Below are 13,372 nucleotides of genomic sequence, written 5' to 3' on the forward strand. Positions count from 1 at the left end.
AACAGGCCACAGACGTGTGCAGAAATACAGATAGGTCCACATAACAGGCCACAGACGTGTGCAGAAATACAGATAGGTCCACATAACAGGCCACAGACGTGTGCAGAAATACAGATAGGTCCACATAACAGGCCACAGACGTGTGCAGGAATACAGAGATGTCCACATAACAGGCCACAGACGTGTGCAGGAATACAGATAGGTCCACATAACAGGCCACAGACGTGTGCAGAAATACAGATAGGTCCACATAACAGGCCACAGACATGTGCAGGAATACAGAGATGTCCACATAACAGGCCACAGACGTGTGCAGGAATACAGATAGGTCCACATAACAGGCCACAGACGTATGTATGAATACAGATAGGTCCACATAACAGGCCACAGACGTGTGTATGAATACAGATAGGTCCACATAACAGGCCACAGATGTGTGCAGGAATACAGATAGGTCCACATAACAGGCCACAGACGTGTGTATGAATACAGATGGGTCCACATAACAGGCCACAGACGTGTGCAGAAATACAGATAGGTCCACATAACAGGCCACAGACGTGTGCAGAAATACAGATAGGTCCACATAACAGGCCACAGACGTGTGCAGAAATACAGATAGGTCCACATAACAGGCCACAGATGTGTGCAGAAATACAGATAGGTCCACATAACAGGCCACAGACGTGTGCAGAAATACAGATAGGTCCACATAACAGGCCACAGACGTGTGCAGAAATACAGATAGGTCCACATAACAGGCCACAGACGTGTGCAGAAATACAGATAGGTCCACATAACAGGCCACAGACATGTGCAGGAATACAGAGATGTCCACATAACAGGCCACAGACGTGTGCAGGAATACAGATAGGTCCACATAACAGGCCACAGACGTATGTATGAATACAGATAGGTCCACATAACAGGCCACAGACGTGTGTATGAATACAGATAGGTCCACATAACAGGCCACAGATGTGTGCAGGAATACAGATAGGTCCACATAACAGGCCACAGACGTGTGCAGGAATACAGATAGGTCCACATAACAGGCCACAGACGTGTGCAGGACGTGGAGATAGAGCTTGGTACATAGGGAGGGAAGCCACGGCTCCGGACGGTCTGCAGCCGCTGGTGAAGCTGCTGTTCGGAGGTTTATCACTTATTTTCCGCCTCGGAGCGCATAGTAGGATATTTTTTAAAAAAAGTACAATTTTCTGTGGCTTTAACCCTTTCTGCAGCAACCCTCCACCCTAGCATGATAATGGGTTAGTTCAGGATTTGTGCTCTTTATTTTGCCACTTTTTCAACCAGATCCAACTGGAAGTATTTCGCTGGTTGCTATGGTGACGAAGGCCCATCTGGCGGTCTTAGATTGTCTTTGCGGCAGCCTGGAAGTTCTTGAGATCTCCTCCTGGTGTTTTGCTAGATGGCCTCTGTCCTGTCACCTGCTGCTGATCTTCTCCTTCTTCTCCCTTGTCCGTTCCTCCATCATAGCGGGTCAGCACCGAACCTACGGTGGAAGGTCGATCTGCTCTGGTGGATCCTCCGGTCGCCTCCTTGCTTCATGTCTCCGTGGTGAAGTCTCCAGCATACAGCAGTGAAGCCACCTTCCAGCAAGCCTTGTGCCAGCACTTCCAGACACCCAGGTCAGCTCCTCGCATGGTTATCTTTCCAGAAGGTCGGCCTGAGGCCCGTCCTCTCCACGGGGACCCCCACCTGTACATCAGGGAGCCATACCTGTCATCAAGTACAGAGAATGGTGGGTGAGGTGGGGCCGGCCTCGCCACTGGTGGTCTCCAGATCAGTAACTTTTCCTTCTGCCTTTTATTACTTTGTGTTCTCTGAACAGTCCCAAAACCCATCATTTATTTATGTTTCTGGGCTAGAACCCATCCCACATTTCTGTTCTAGGCTATAACCCTACCCTCTTGTCTAGAACCCATCCCACATTTCTGTTCTAGGCTATAACCCTACCCTCTTGTCTAGAACCCATCTCACATTTCTGTTCTAGGCTATAACCCTACCCTCTTGTCTAGAACCCTTCCTATATTTCTGTTCTAGGCTATAACCCTACCCTCTTGTCTAGAACCCATCTCACATTTCTGTTCTAGGCTATAACCCTACCCTCTTGTCTAGAACCCATCCCACATTTCTGTTCTAGGCTATAACCCTACCCTCTTGTCTAGAACCCTTCCTATATTTCTGTTCTAGGCTATAACCCTACCCTCTTGTCTAGAACCCATCCTATATTTCTGTTCTAGGCTATAACCCTACCCTCTTGTCTAGAACCCATCCCACATTTCTGTTCTAGGCTATAACCCTACCCTCTTGTCTAGAACCCATCCTATATTTCTGTTCTAGGCTATAACCCTACCCTCTTGTCTAGAACCCTTCCTATATTTCTGTTCTAGGCTATAACCCTACCCTCTTGTCTAGAACCCTTCCTATATTTCTGTTCTAGGCTATAACCCTACCCTCTTGTCTAGAACCCATCCTATATTTCTGTTCTAGGCTATAACCCTACCCTCTTGTCTAGAACCCATCTCACATTTCTGTTCTAGGCTATAACCCTACCCTCTTGTCTAGAACCCTTCCTATATTTCTGTTCTAGGCTATAACCCTACCCTCTTGTCTAGAACCCTTCCTATATTTCTGTTCTAGGCTATAACCCTACCCTCTTGTCTAGAACCCTTCCTATATTTCTGTTCTAGGCTATAACCCTACCCTCTTGTCTAGAACCCATCTCACATTTCTGTTCTAGGCTATAACCCTACCCTCTTGTCTAGAACCCATCCCACATTTCTGTTCTAGGCTATAACCCTACCCTCTTGTCTAGAACCCTTCCTATATTTCTGTTCTAGGCTATAACCCTACCCTCTTGTCTAGAACCCATCCTATATTTCTGTTCTAGGCTATAACCCTACCCTCTTGTCTAGAACCCATCTCACATTTCTGTTCTAGGCTATAACCCTACCCTCTTGTCTAGAACCCTTCCTATATTTCTGTTCTAGGCTATAACCCTACCCTCTTGTCTAGAACCCTTCCTATATTTCTGTTCTAGGCTATAACCCTACCCTCTTGTCTAGAACCCTTCCTATATTTCTGTTCTAGGCTATAACCCTACCCTCTTGTCTAGAACCCTTCCTATATTTCTGTTCTAGGCTATAACCCTACCCTCTTGTCTAGAACCCTTCCTATATTTCTGTTCTAGGCTATAACCCTACCCTCTTGTCTAGAACCCATCCCACATTTCTGTTCTAGGCTATAACCCTACCCTCTTGTCTAGAACCCATCCCACATTTCTGTTCTAGGCTATAACCCTACCCTCTTGTCTAGAACCCTTCCCATATTTCTGTTCTAGGCTATAACCCTACCCTCTTGTCTAGAACCCATCCCACATTTCTGTTCTAGGCTATAACCCTACCCTCTTGTCTAGAACCCTTCCCATGTTTCTGTTTCTAGGTGAGAACCCCGCCCTTTCAGGTTGAAAGCTAGAACCCTGGCCTTATTTCTCGTTCTAGGCTTTTAGAACCCTGGCCTTATTTCTCGTTCTAGGCTTTTAGAACCCTGGCCCTATTTCTCGTTCTAGGCTTTTAGAACCCTGGCCTTATTTCTCGTTCTAGGTTTTTAGAACCCTGGCCTTATCTCTCGTTCTAGGTTTTTAGAACCCTGGCCTTATCTCTCGTTCTAGGTTTTTAGAACCCTGGCCTTATCTCTCGTTCTAGGTTTTTAGAACCCTGGCCTTATCTCTTGTTCTAGGTTTTTAGAACCCTGGCCCTATTTCTCGTTCTAGGTTTTTAGAACCCTGGCCCTATTTCTCGTTCTAGGTTTTTAGAACCCTGGCCTTATCTCTCGTTCTAGGTTTTTAGAACCCTGGCCTTATCTCTTGTTCTAGGTTTTTAGAACCCTGGCCTTATCTCTTGTTCTAGGTTTTTAGAACCCTGGCCTTATCTCTTGTTCTAGGTTTTTAGAACCCTGGCCTTATTTCTCGTTCTAGGTTTTTAGAACCCTGGCCTTATTTCTCGTTCTAGGTTTTTAGAACCCTGGCCTTATTTCTCGTTCTAGGTTTTTAGAACCCTGGCCTTATTTCTCGTTCTAGGTTTTTAGAACCCTGGCCTTATTTCTCTTTCCAGGTTTTTAGAACCCTGGCCTTATCTCTTGTTCTAGGTTTTTAGAACCCTGGCCTTATTTCTCGTTCTAGGTTTTTAGAACCCTGGCCTTATTTCTCGTTCTAGGTTTTTAGAACCCTGGCCTTATTTCTCGTTCCAGGTTTTTAGAACCCTGGCCTTATCTCTCGTTCTAGGTTTTTTGAACCCTGGCCTTATTTCTGCCGTTCTATTTGTTTCTGGGGTAGAACTTTGCTTTGATATAATTATTTAGATGAGATCCCTCTCATGATCTCTTTCTAAGCTAGAACCCTGCCCTTTTCTGGATTCTGCCTGTTTTTTGTCTTGGATCCCTACCCTTCTTGATCAAAGGGTTTGTCCGATTTTCCTATGCTGATGACCTATCTTCAGGCTTGTATCCACATAAAGAGTGGTGGCAGCATCTCCAATCCAGAAAGGTTTATTCACACGGGGTCCATGAGAAGGTCTCAGCTGGAGAGAGGCCACATGTAGCCGAAACGTCGCACTTTATTTGACCTTGTGTACTGTCTCGTGGACCCCGTGTGAATAAACCTTTCTGGATTGGAGATGCTGCCACCGCTCTATGTGGATATTATCGTGTTGACCCCCAACGGAACTGGGCCTTGGACTGGCTGATGCATTCCTAGGATATCCGTGAGGTGCTCTAGTGCTGCTCTATTGATGACCTATCCTGAAGATAGAAGAGATATTAATACCGGATCGGCGGGGGCCGAGTGCACGCACCCCCAGCAATTGGCTGTATCAAGGGAATGCAGCGCCCCACGATGGAGCCGTGTAATCACATCTCCTCCGCCCCTCTCGCTTCAGTGGGAACGCTCCCTCCCAGTCACTCAAAATGTCCCACAAAGATGTTCATCGCCTTTAAGGCTAGAACCATGCCTTTAATTCTTTCTCCCGGGGAGAGCCCTGCTGGTGGTTCTTTCTCCCGGGGAGAGCCCTGCTGGTGGTTCTTTCTCCTGGGGAGAGCCCTGCTGGTGGTTCTTTCTCCCGGGGAGAGCCCCGCTGGTGGTTCTTTCTCCCGGGGGAGAGCCCCGCTGGTGGTTCTTTCTCCCGGGGGAGAGCCCCGCTGGTGGTTCTTTCTCCCGGGGGAGAGCCCCGCTGGCGGTTCTTTCTCCCGGGGGAGAGCCCCGCTGGCGGTTCTTTCTCCCGGGGGAGAGCCCCGCTGGCGGTTCTTTCTCCCGGGGGAGAGCCCCGCTGGCGGTTCTTTCTCCCGGGGGAGAGCCCCGCTGGCGGTTCTTTCTCCCGGGGGAGAGCCCCGCTGGCGGTTCTTTCTCCCGGGGGAGAGCCCTGCTTAGTGTGATGCCTTCTTTTTCCTCAGGGCCGTCCAGGTGGGTGACGTGCTGTGTGTCTCATGTCTGTCTCATTCAGAATTTCAGCTGAACAAGTCACAGATCCCAGTAAGGTTAGTAACTGCAGGATGATGTGCTCCACATGTATGTAAGTCTGTGAGTGCACATGTATGTAGGCCTCGGTCTGGGGGTTGACGTGTGTTCTCGTGTATGTCGGCCTGCACACGCGTGTAGGCCTCGGTCTGGGGGTTGACGTGTGTTCTCGTGTATGTCGGCGTGGGCGCGCGTGTAGGCCTCGGTCTGGGGGTTGACGTGTGTTCTCGTGTATGTCGGCGTGGACACGTGTGTAGGCCTCGGTCACTGTGTCACCCTGTGTCGTCCTCCAGGTGTCCAGAACTGTACTTTAAGGTGCAGAAAATCGAGGGCGAGGAGATGAGTGAAGGCTACGTGGCCAGCAGCCGTCACACCACTCTCTATCAGGTGATATCATACAGAGGACATGTGTGTGTGGTCTCCATGTCTGATGTTCTGTGTCCTCACAGTGACCTCAATGTCCTGACAGGTGGGCAGCGTGTGCAGCTTTGTCCCCTCCTTTCCTTCCCATGACGGTCACGTGTTCTGGAGCAGCTTGTTCCCAGCAGGCCTGTCTCATGCCGTGGATGAGGTTTGTCGGGTTCTCCTGCCTCATGTGCAGAACACGTAAGTTTTCCCACCCTGTGAGGCTGTCCTCGGTTCCGGCACCTCACTACCTGACCTGCTCTTCCTCTCCACCCACAGGAGTGATGTTCTTGGGGCTGGAGGTCGCGTTCTCCTCACTGGGCAGAAAGGCAGTGGTAAAATGACCGTGCTGAGAGCTGCCAGCAGCCGACTGAACTTACATCTGTACCCGGTGGGTGCACCGTGTCTGGGACCCCACAGAACCTTCTCAGACTCTACCTGTGGGGCTCACCTTCTACCTTTTTCAGGTGGAGTGTGCAAGACTGTGTCGGGACAGCAGCGCCAGCAGCATCTCACGTCTGCGATCCGTCTTCTCTCATGCCCGAGACTGTCGACCCTGCGTCCTGCTGCTCTGTCACCTGGATCTGCTGGGGAAGGACCGAGGCGGATCTGGAGAAGACACAAGAGTGGTCTCTGAGCTGTGCAGTCTTCTGCTCGGGACAAGTCACACAGACCGGTATCTTCCTCTCCCTGCTAATGATGGCCGCGTTGTCCTCTTCCCCGTCTGTCTCTTCCATTGACCCTCATGCAGACTGTGTGTTTACAGGGAGCTGCCGTTCCTTGTGGTGGCCACAACCTCTCGAGCACAGGAGGTCCCTTTGGATCTTCAGTCCTGCTTTCTACATGAAGTTTCAGTGAATCCTCCTACAGAAGAACAGCGTCTGTCCCTCCTGACTGTACTCACCGCTCCGCTCCCGCTCAGCACGGATGTGGACCTCGCTCATCTGGCACGCAGGACTGCGGTGAGAAAATCTCAAAGCACCGACCTAATGATTGGCGGATAACCCGTGTTCTTGGAGGTGGCCTGGGCTGCTGAAGCTAGGACCTTGCACAGATGTAGAAGAGCTGAGCTCGTCTTTGACCTTTGTTTTTTCCCTGGTAATGTTAAGGTGGCCATACACCTAAGATTAAAGTCGGCCAGAATGGCCCTTGTCTGCCCAAAATGCAATCCGCCCTGCTGGAAAACTTTGGCCACTCATCGGCCAAAAATAGCATGGAATCGGCCGATGACTTTCCCTGGTCAGTTTAGTTGGTGGGATCTTTCCTACGAACAATCCCATGGACGACGGATTGACCAATCATTATCTCAAGTGTATGGCCAGCTCTAGGTTTACCTGAAATCCTCTAGAAGCCTTTGGATTGTGGATAAAAAGTCAGCTCTGCTGCATCTGTGTACATGTGAACGTGACTTGTCCTTGTGTCTTCTTCAGGGTTTTGTGGTTGGGGATCTCCTTGCTTTGCTGTCAGGAGCTGGACGCATCTCCTGCACCAGAGTCCGCAATTCCTGGTTAGTTCCCTGCCCGTCTTCCCAAGTCTCTTGCATCTCATTATCTATTGTTTTTGTTCTGTCTGACAGCCCCTCTGCCTTCCCAGGCCCTCTCGGCAGCCCCTCCTGCCCTCCCCACTAGGCCCCCTCGGCAGCCCCTCCTGCCTTCCCCACTAGGCCCCTCCTGCCCTCCCAGGCCCCCTCGGCAGCCCCTCTGCCTTCCCCACTAGGCCCCTCCTGCCCTCCCAGGCCCCCTCGGCAGCCCCTCTGCCTTCCCCACTAGGCCCCTCCTGCCCTCCCCACTAGGCCCCCTCGGCAGCCCCTCCTGCCTTCCCCACTAGGCCCCTCCTGCCCTCCCAGGCCCCCTCGGCAGCCCCTCTGCCTTCCCCACTAGGCCCCTCCTGCCCTCCCAGGCCCCTTCGGCAGCCCCTCTGCCTTCCCCACTAGGCCCCTCCTGCCCTCCCAGGCCCCCTCGGCAGCCCCTCTGCCTTCCCCACTAGGCCCCTCCTGCCCTCCCAGGCCCCCTCGGCAGCCCCTCTGCCTTCCCCACTAGCCCCCTCCTGCCCTCCCAGGCCCCCTCGGCAGCCCCTCTGCCTTCCCCACTAGGCCCCTCCTGCCCTCCCAGGCCCCCTCGGCAGCCCCTCTGCCTTCCCCACTAGGCCCCTCCTGCCCTCCCAGGCCCCCTCGGCAGCCCCTCTGCCTTCCCCACTAGGCCCCTCCTGCCCTCCCAGGCCCCCTCGGCAGCCCCTCTGCCTTCCCCACTAGGCCCTCCCAGGCCCCCTCGGCAGCCCCCCTGCCTTCCCCACTAGGCCCCTCCTGCCCTCCCAGGCCCCCCCGGCAGCCCCTTCTCTAGCCCCCCTTCCCCCCCCTCCCTCCTGCTCCTGATTTTTCACTCTGCTTGTCCTTGTAGTGCTCTTTCGGAGGAGGATGAAGAAGGCCTCCTGGCTGCCGGTTTCCCTGTGACGTCTCAGGATTTGGATGGTGCACTTGCTGAATTGCAGGAGGCTCATTCTGAAGCCATTGGTGCCCCTAAGGTGAGTGCGTCTCGGAGATACATGGTAGTGGGTTTATACTGCCACCCTGTCGGAACATCGCCCCAACCTCCTGTGTGACAGGAGGAGATCCTGTCGGGCGAGCCTGACGTGCGGAGGAGATCCTGTCGGGCGAGCCTGACGTGCGGAGGAGATCCTGTCGGGCGAGCCTGACGTGCGGAGGAGATCCTGTCGGGCGAGCCTGACGTGCGGAGGAGATCCTGTCGGGCGAGCCTGACGTGCGGAGGAGATCCTGTCGGGCGAGCCTGACGTGCGGAGGAGATCCTGACGTGCGGAGGAGATCCTGTCGGGCGAGCCTGACGTGCGGAGGAGATCCTGTCGGGCGAGCCTGACGTGCGGAGGAGATCCTGTCGGGCGAGCCTGACGTGCGGAGGAGATCCTGTCGGGCGAGCCTGACGTGCGGAGGAGATCCTGTCGGGCGAGCCTGACGTGCGGAGGAGATCCTGTCGGGCGAGCCTGACGTGCGGAGGAGATCCTGTCGGGCGAGCCTGACGTGCGGAGGAGATCCTGTCGGTCGAGCCTGACGACTGGTTGGAGGCAGTAGTCCCCTAGCACTGGAGGATCTGGAGCAGCACCTCCTATGTCTGGGGGGAAGGTCCAGGGACAGATGGTGGAGATTGTGGCTGCTGTTGCTGAATTCGGGCAAAACCCAGATCTCTTGTAGGTGTCTGTTCCTGACTGTCCCGGATATTGTGCAGGGTGCTCGCTGGGGTGATGCCATAGCATGGAGTGGACATATCTGGGGGTACAGCCCAGCCCCGAGAAGGTAGCCTTATCTGCTTGTGACTGGCCACAGGTCCCGAGGGGCAGAGGGGTCAGTGTCCTGTAGATGACGGGACAAGTCCTGGTACCACCGTCTGCCGGGACCTACCACCGTTCTCTTGTGATGAGTTGGGTGCCCTGCTAACGCATCTTCTGGCTAGGCGTCTACTGTCTGCATTTCTGGAGCCTCGCTGGTTTCCCTGCTTCTGACCCATAAGCATGGTGCAGGTATGATAGAGGTATGTCTACTAGGGTAATGGTGCAGGTGTGATAGAGGTATGTCTACTAGGGTAATGGTGGAGGTATGATAGAGGTATGTCTACTAGGGTAATGGTGGAGGTATGATAGAGGTATGTCTACTAGGGTAATGGTGGAGGTATGATAGAGGTATGTCTACTAGGGTAATGGTGGAGGTATGATAGAGGTATGTCTACTAGGGTAATGGTGGAGGTATGATAGAGGTATGTCTACTTGTGTAATGGTGCAGGTGTGATAGAGGTATGTCTACTAGGGTAATGGTGCAGGTGTGATAGAGGTATGTCTACTAGGGTAATGGTGGAGGTATGATAGAGGTATGTCTACTAGGGTAATGGTGGAGGTATGATAGAGGTATGTCTACTAGGGTAATGGTGGAGGTATGATAGAGGTATGTCTACTAGGGTAATGGTGGAGGTATGATAGAGGTATGTCTACTAGGGTAATGGTGCAGGTATGATAGAGGTATGTCTACTTGTGTAATGGTGCAGGTGTGATAGAGGTATGTCTACTAGGGTAATGGTGCAGGTATGATAGAGGTATGTCTACTAGGGTAACGGTGCAGGTATGATAGAGGTATGTCTACTAGGGTAATGGTGCAGGTATGATAGAGGTATGTCTACTAGGGTAATGGTGCAGGTATGATAGAGGTATGTCTACTAGGGTAACGGTGGAGGTATGATAGAGGTATGTCTACTAGGGTAACGGTGGAGGTATGATAGAGGTATGTCTACTAGGGTAATGGTGCAGGTATGATAGAGGTATGTCTACTAGGGTAATGGTGCAGGTATGATAGAGGTATGTCTACTAGGGTAATGGTGCAGGTATGATAGAGGTATGTCTACTAGGGTAATGGTGCAGGTATGATAGAGGTATGTCTACTAGGGTAATGGTGCAGGTATGATAGAGGTATGTCTACTAGGGTAACGGTGCAGGTATGATAGAGGTATGTCTACTAGGGTAATGGTGCAGGTATGATAGAGGTATGTCTACTAGGGTAATGGTGCAGGTATGATAGAGGTATGTCTACTAGGGTAACGGTGCAGGTATGATAGAGGTATGTCTACTAGGGTAATGGTGCAGGTGTGATAGAGGTATGTCTACTAGGGTAATGGTGCAGGTATGATAGAGGTATGTGTACTAGGGTAACGGTGGAGGTATGATAGAGGTATGTGTACTAGGGTAATGGTGCAGGTGTGATAGAGGTATGTCTACTAGGGTAATGGTGCAGGTATGATAGAGGTATGTCTACTAGGGTAATGGTGCAGGTATGATAGAGGTATGTCTACTAGGGTAATGGTGCAGGTGTGATAGAGGTATGTCTACTAGGGTAACGGTGCAGGTATGATAGAGGTATGTCTACTAGGGTAATGGTGCAGGTGTGATAGAGGTATGTCTACTAGGGTAATGGTGCAGGTATGATAGAGGTATGTGTACTAGGGTAACGGTGGAGGTATGATAGAGGTATGTGTACTAGGGTAATGGTGCAGGTGTGATAGAGGTATGTCTACTAGGGTAATGGTGCAGGTATGATAGAGGTATGTCTACTAGGGTAATGGTGCAGGTGTGATAGAGGTATGTCTACTAGGGTAACGGTGCGGGCATGATAGAGGTATGTCTACTAGGGTAACGGTGCAGGTATGATAGAGGTATGTCTACTAGGGTAACGGTGGAGGTATGATAGAGTTATGTCTACTAGGGTAACGGTGGAGGTATGATAGAGGTATGTCTACTAGGGTAATGGTGCAGGTATGATAGAGGTATGTCTACTAGGGTAATGGTGCAGGTGTGATAGAAGTATGTCTACTAGGGTAATGGTGCAGGTATGATAGAGGTATGTCTACTAGGGTAATGGTGCAGGTATTATAGAGGTATGTCTACTAGGGTAACGGTGGAGGTGTGATAGAGGTATGTCTACTAGGGTAATGGTGCGGGTATGATAGAGGCATGTCTACTAGGGTAATGGTGCGGGTATTATAGAGGTATGTGTACTAGGGTAACGGTGGAGGTATGATAGAGGTATGTCTACTAGGGTAACGGTGGAGGTATGATAGAGGTATGTCTACTAGGGTAATGGTGCAGGTATGATAGAGGTATGTCTACTAGGGTAATGGTGCGGGTATGATAGAGGTATGTCTACTAGGGTAACGGTGGAGGTATGATAGAGGCATGTCTACTAGGGTAATGGTGCAGGTATGATAGAGGTATGTCTACTATGGTAATGGTGCAGGTATGATAGAGGTATGTCTACTAGGGTAACGGTGGAGGTATGATAGAGGTATGTGTACTAGGGTAACGGTGGAGGTATGATAGAGGTATGTCTACTAGGGTAACGGTGGAGGTATGATAGAGGTATGTCTACTAGGGTAACGGTGGAGGTATGATAGAGGTATGTCTACTAGGGTAACGGTGCAGGTATGATAGAGGTATGTCTACTAGGGTAACGGTGGAGGTATGATAGAGGTATGTCTACTAGGGTAACGGTGGAGGTATGATAGAGGTATGTCTACTAGGGTAACGGTGGAGGTATGATAGAGGTATGTCTACTAGGGTAACGGTGCAGGTATGATAGAGGTATGTCTACTAGGGTAATGGTGCAGGTGTGATAGAGGTATGTCTACTAGGGTAACGGTGCAGGTATTATAGAGGTATGTCTACTAGGGTAACGGTGGAGGTATGATAGAGGTATGTCTACTAGGGTAACGGTGGAGGTATGATAGAGGTATGTCTACTAGGGTAACGGTGCAGGTATGATAGAGGTATGTCTACTAGGGTAATGGTGCAGGTGTGATAGAGGTATGTCTACTAGGGTAACGGTGCAGGTATTATAGAGGTATGTGTACTAGGGTAACGGTGGAGGTATGATAGAGGTATGTGTACTAGTGGAGGTGTGATGGCGGTGTGTAATCCAGTATGATGTGATACAGCGGCTCGCCCCCTCAATCTAACTTCAGTGTATAATAAATGTAGACGGGCAGAGTCCAGAGACCTGACGTCCCATCCTCCATACTCTCCTTTATTCCTCAGTATCTTATGTGGGAATATGGGACTGACCTGTAACAGTATAAAGAGAGCACAAAAAGTATAGCAACGGGCCCTCTATTAGCTGTACAAGAGGAAGAAGTGTGGCATCTGCCCGTGCAGGGCCCCTCCCCCGCCGCCCGTGCAGGGCCCCTCCCCCGCCGCCCGTGCAGGGCCCCTCCCCCGCCGCCCGTGCAGGGCCCCTCCCCCGCCGCCCGTGCAGGGCCCCTCCCCCGCCGCCTTAAAAGGCTTAGAAGTTTAGAAGAAAACCTTGAAATTTTTCTGAAAATTTCCAAAACCCACTTTTTGAGGACCAGTTCAGGTCTGAAGTCACTTTGCGAGGCTTACATAATAGAAACCACCCAAAAATGACCCCATTCTATAAACTACACCCCTCAAGGTATTCAAAACTGATTTTACAAACTTTGTTAACCCTTTAGGTGTTCCACAAGAATTAAAGGAAAATGGAGATGAAATTTCAGAATTTCACTTTTTTGGCAGATTTTCCATTCTAATAATTATTTTTCCAGTTACAAAGCAAGGGTTAACAGCCAAACCAAACTCAATATTTATGGCCCTGATTCTGCAGTTTACAGAAACCCCCCATATGTGGTCGTAGACTGCTGTACGGGCACACGGCAGGGCGCAGAAGGAAAGGAACGCCATATGGTTTTTAGAAAGCAGATTTCACTGGGATAATTTTAAGTTGCCATGTCACATTTGAAGCCCCCCTGATGCACCCCTAGAGTAGAAACTCCAAAAAAAGACCACATTTTGGAAACTACGGGATAAGGTGGCCGTTTTTTTGGGACTATTTTTAGGGTACAGAGGATTTTTGGTTGCTCTATATTACAT

General features: G+C 50.9%; 1 protein-coding gene across 2 annotated transcripts in view; it reads left to right on the forward strand.

Moving 5' to 3' along the window:
• The window catches only part of PEX6 (peroxisomal biogenesis factor 6), a 34,371-nt gene that overhangs the window by 6,266 nt on the left and 14,733 nt on the right, over nt 1-13,372 (forward strand). The window contains exons 2-10 of one of the 2 annotated variants that reach the window (XM_040413036.1): nt 1,501-1,652; nt 5,473-5,556; nt 5,830-5,923; nt 6,006-6,142; nt 6,221-6,332; nt 6,409-6,617; nt 6,693-6,903; nt 7,372-7,448; nt 8,338-8,461. In XM_040413036.1, the coding sequence (XP_040268970.1) occupies nt 1,501-1,652; nt 5,473-5,556; nt 5,830-5,923; nt 6,006-6,142; nt 6,221-6,332; nt 6,409-6,617; nt 6,693-6,903; nt 7,372-7,448; nt 8,338-8,461 (1,200 nt within the window). The remainder of the gene's footprint in view (nt 1-1,500; nt 1,653-5,472; nt 5,557-5,829; nt 5,924-6,005; nt 6,143-6,220; nt 6,333-6,408; nt 6,618-6,692; nt 6,904-7,371; nt 7,449-8,337; nt 8,462-13,372) is intronic. The other variant, XM_040413037.1, reaches the window with a different exon arrangement.

Source organism: Bufo bufo, assembly GCF_905171765.1.
Source record: "Bufo bufo chromosome 4 unlocalized genomic scaffold, aBufBuf1.1 SUPER_4_unloc_3, whole genome shotgun sequence".
NCBI classification, from domain to species: domain Eukaryota; kingdom Metazoa; phylum Chordata; class Amphibia; order Anura; family Bufonidae; genus Bufo; species Bufo bufo.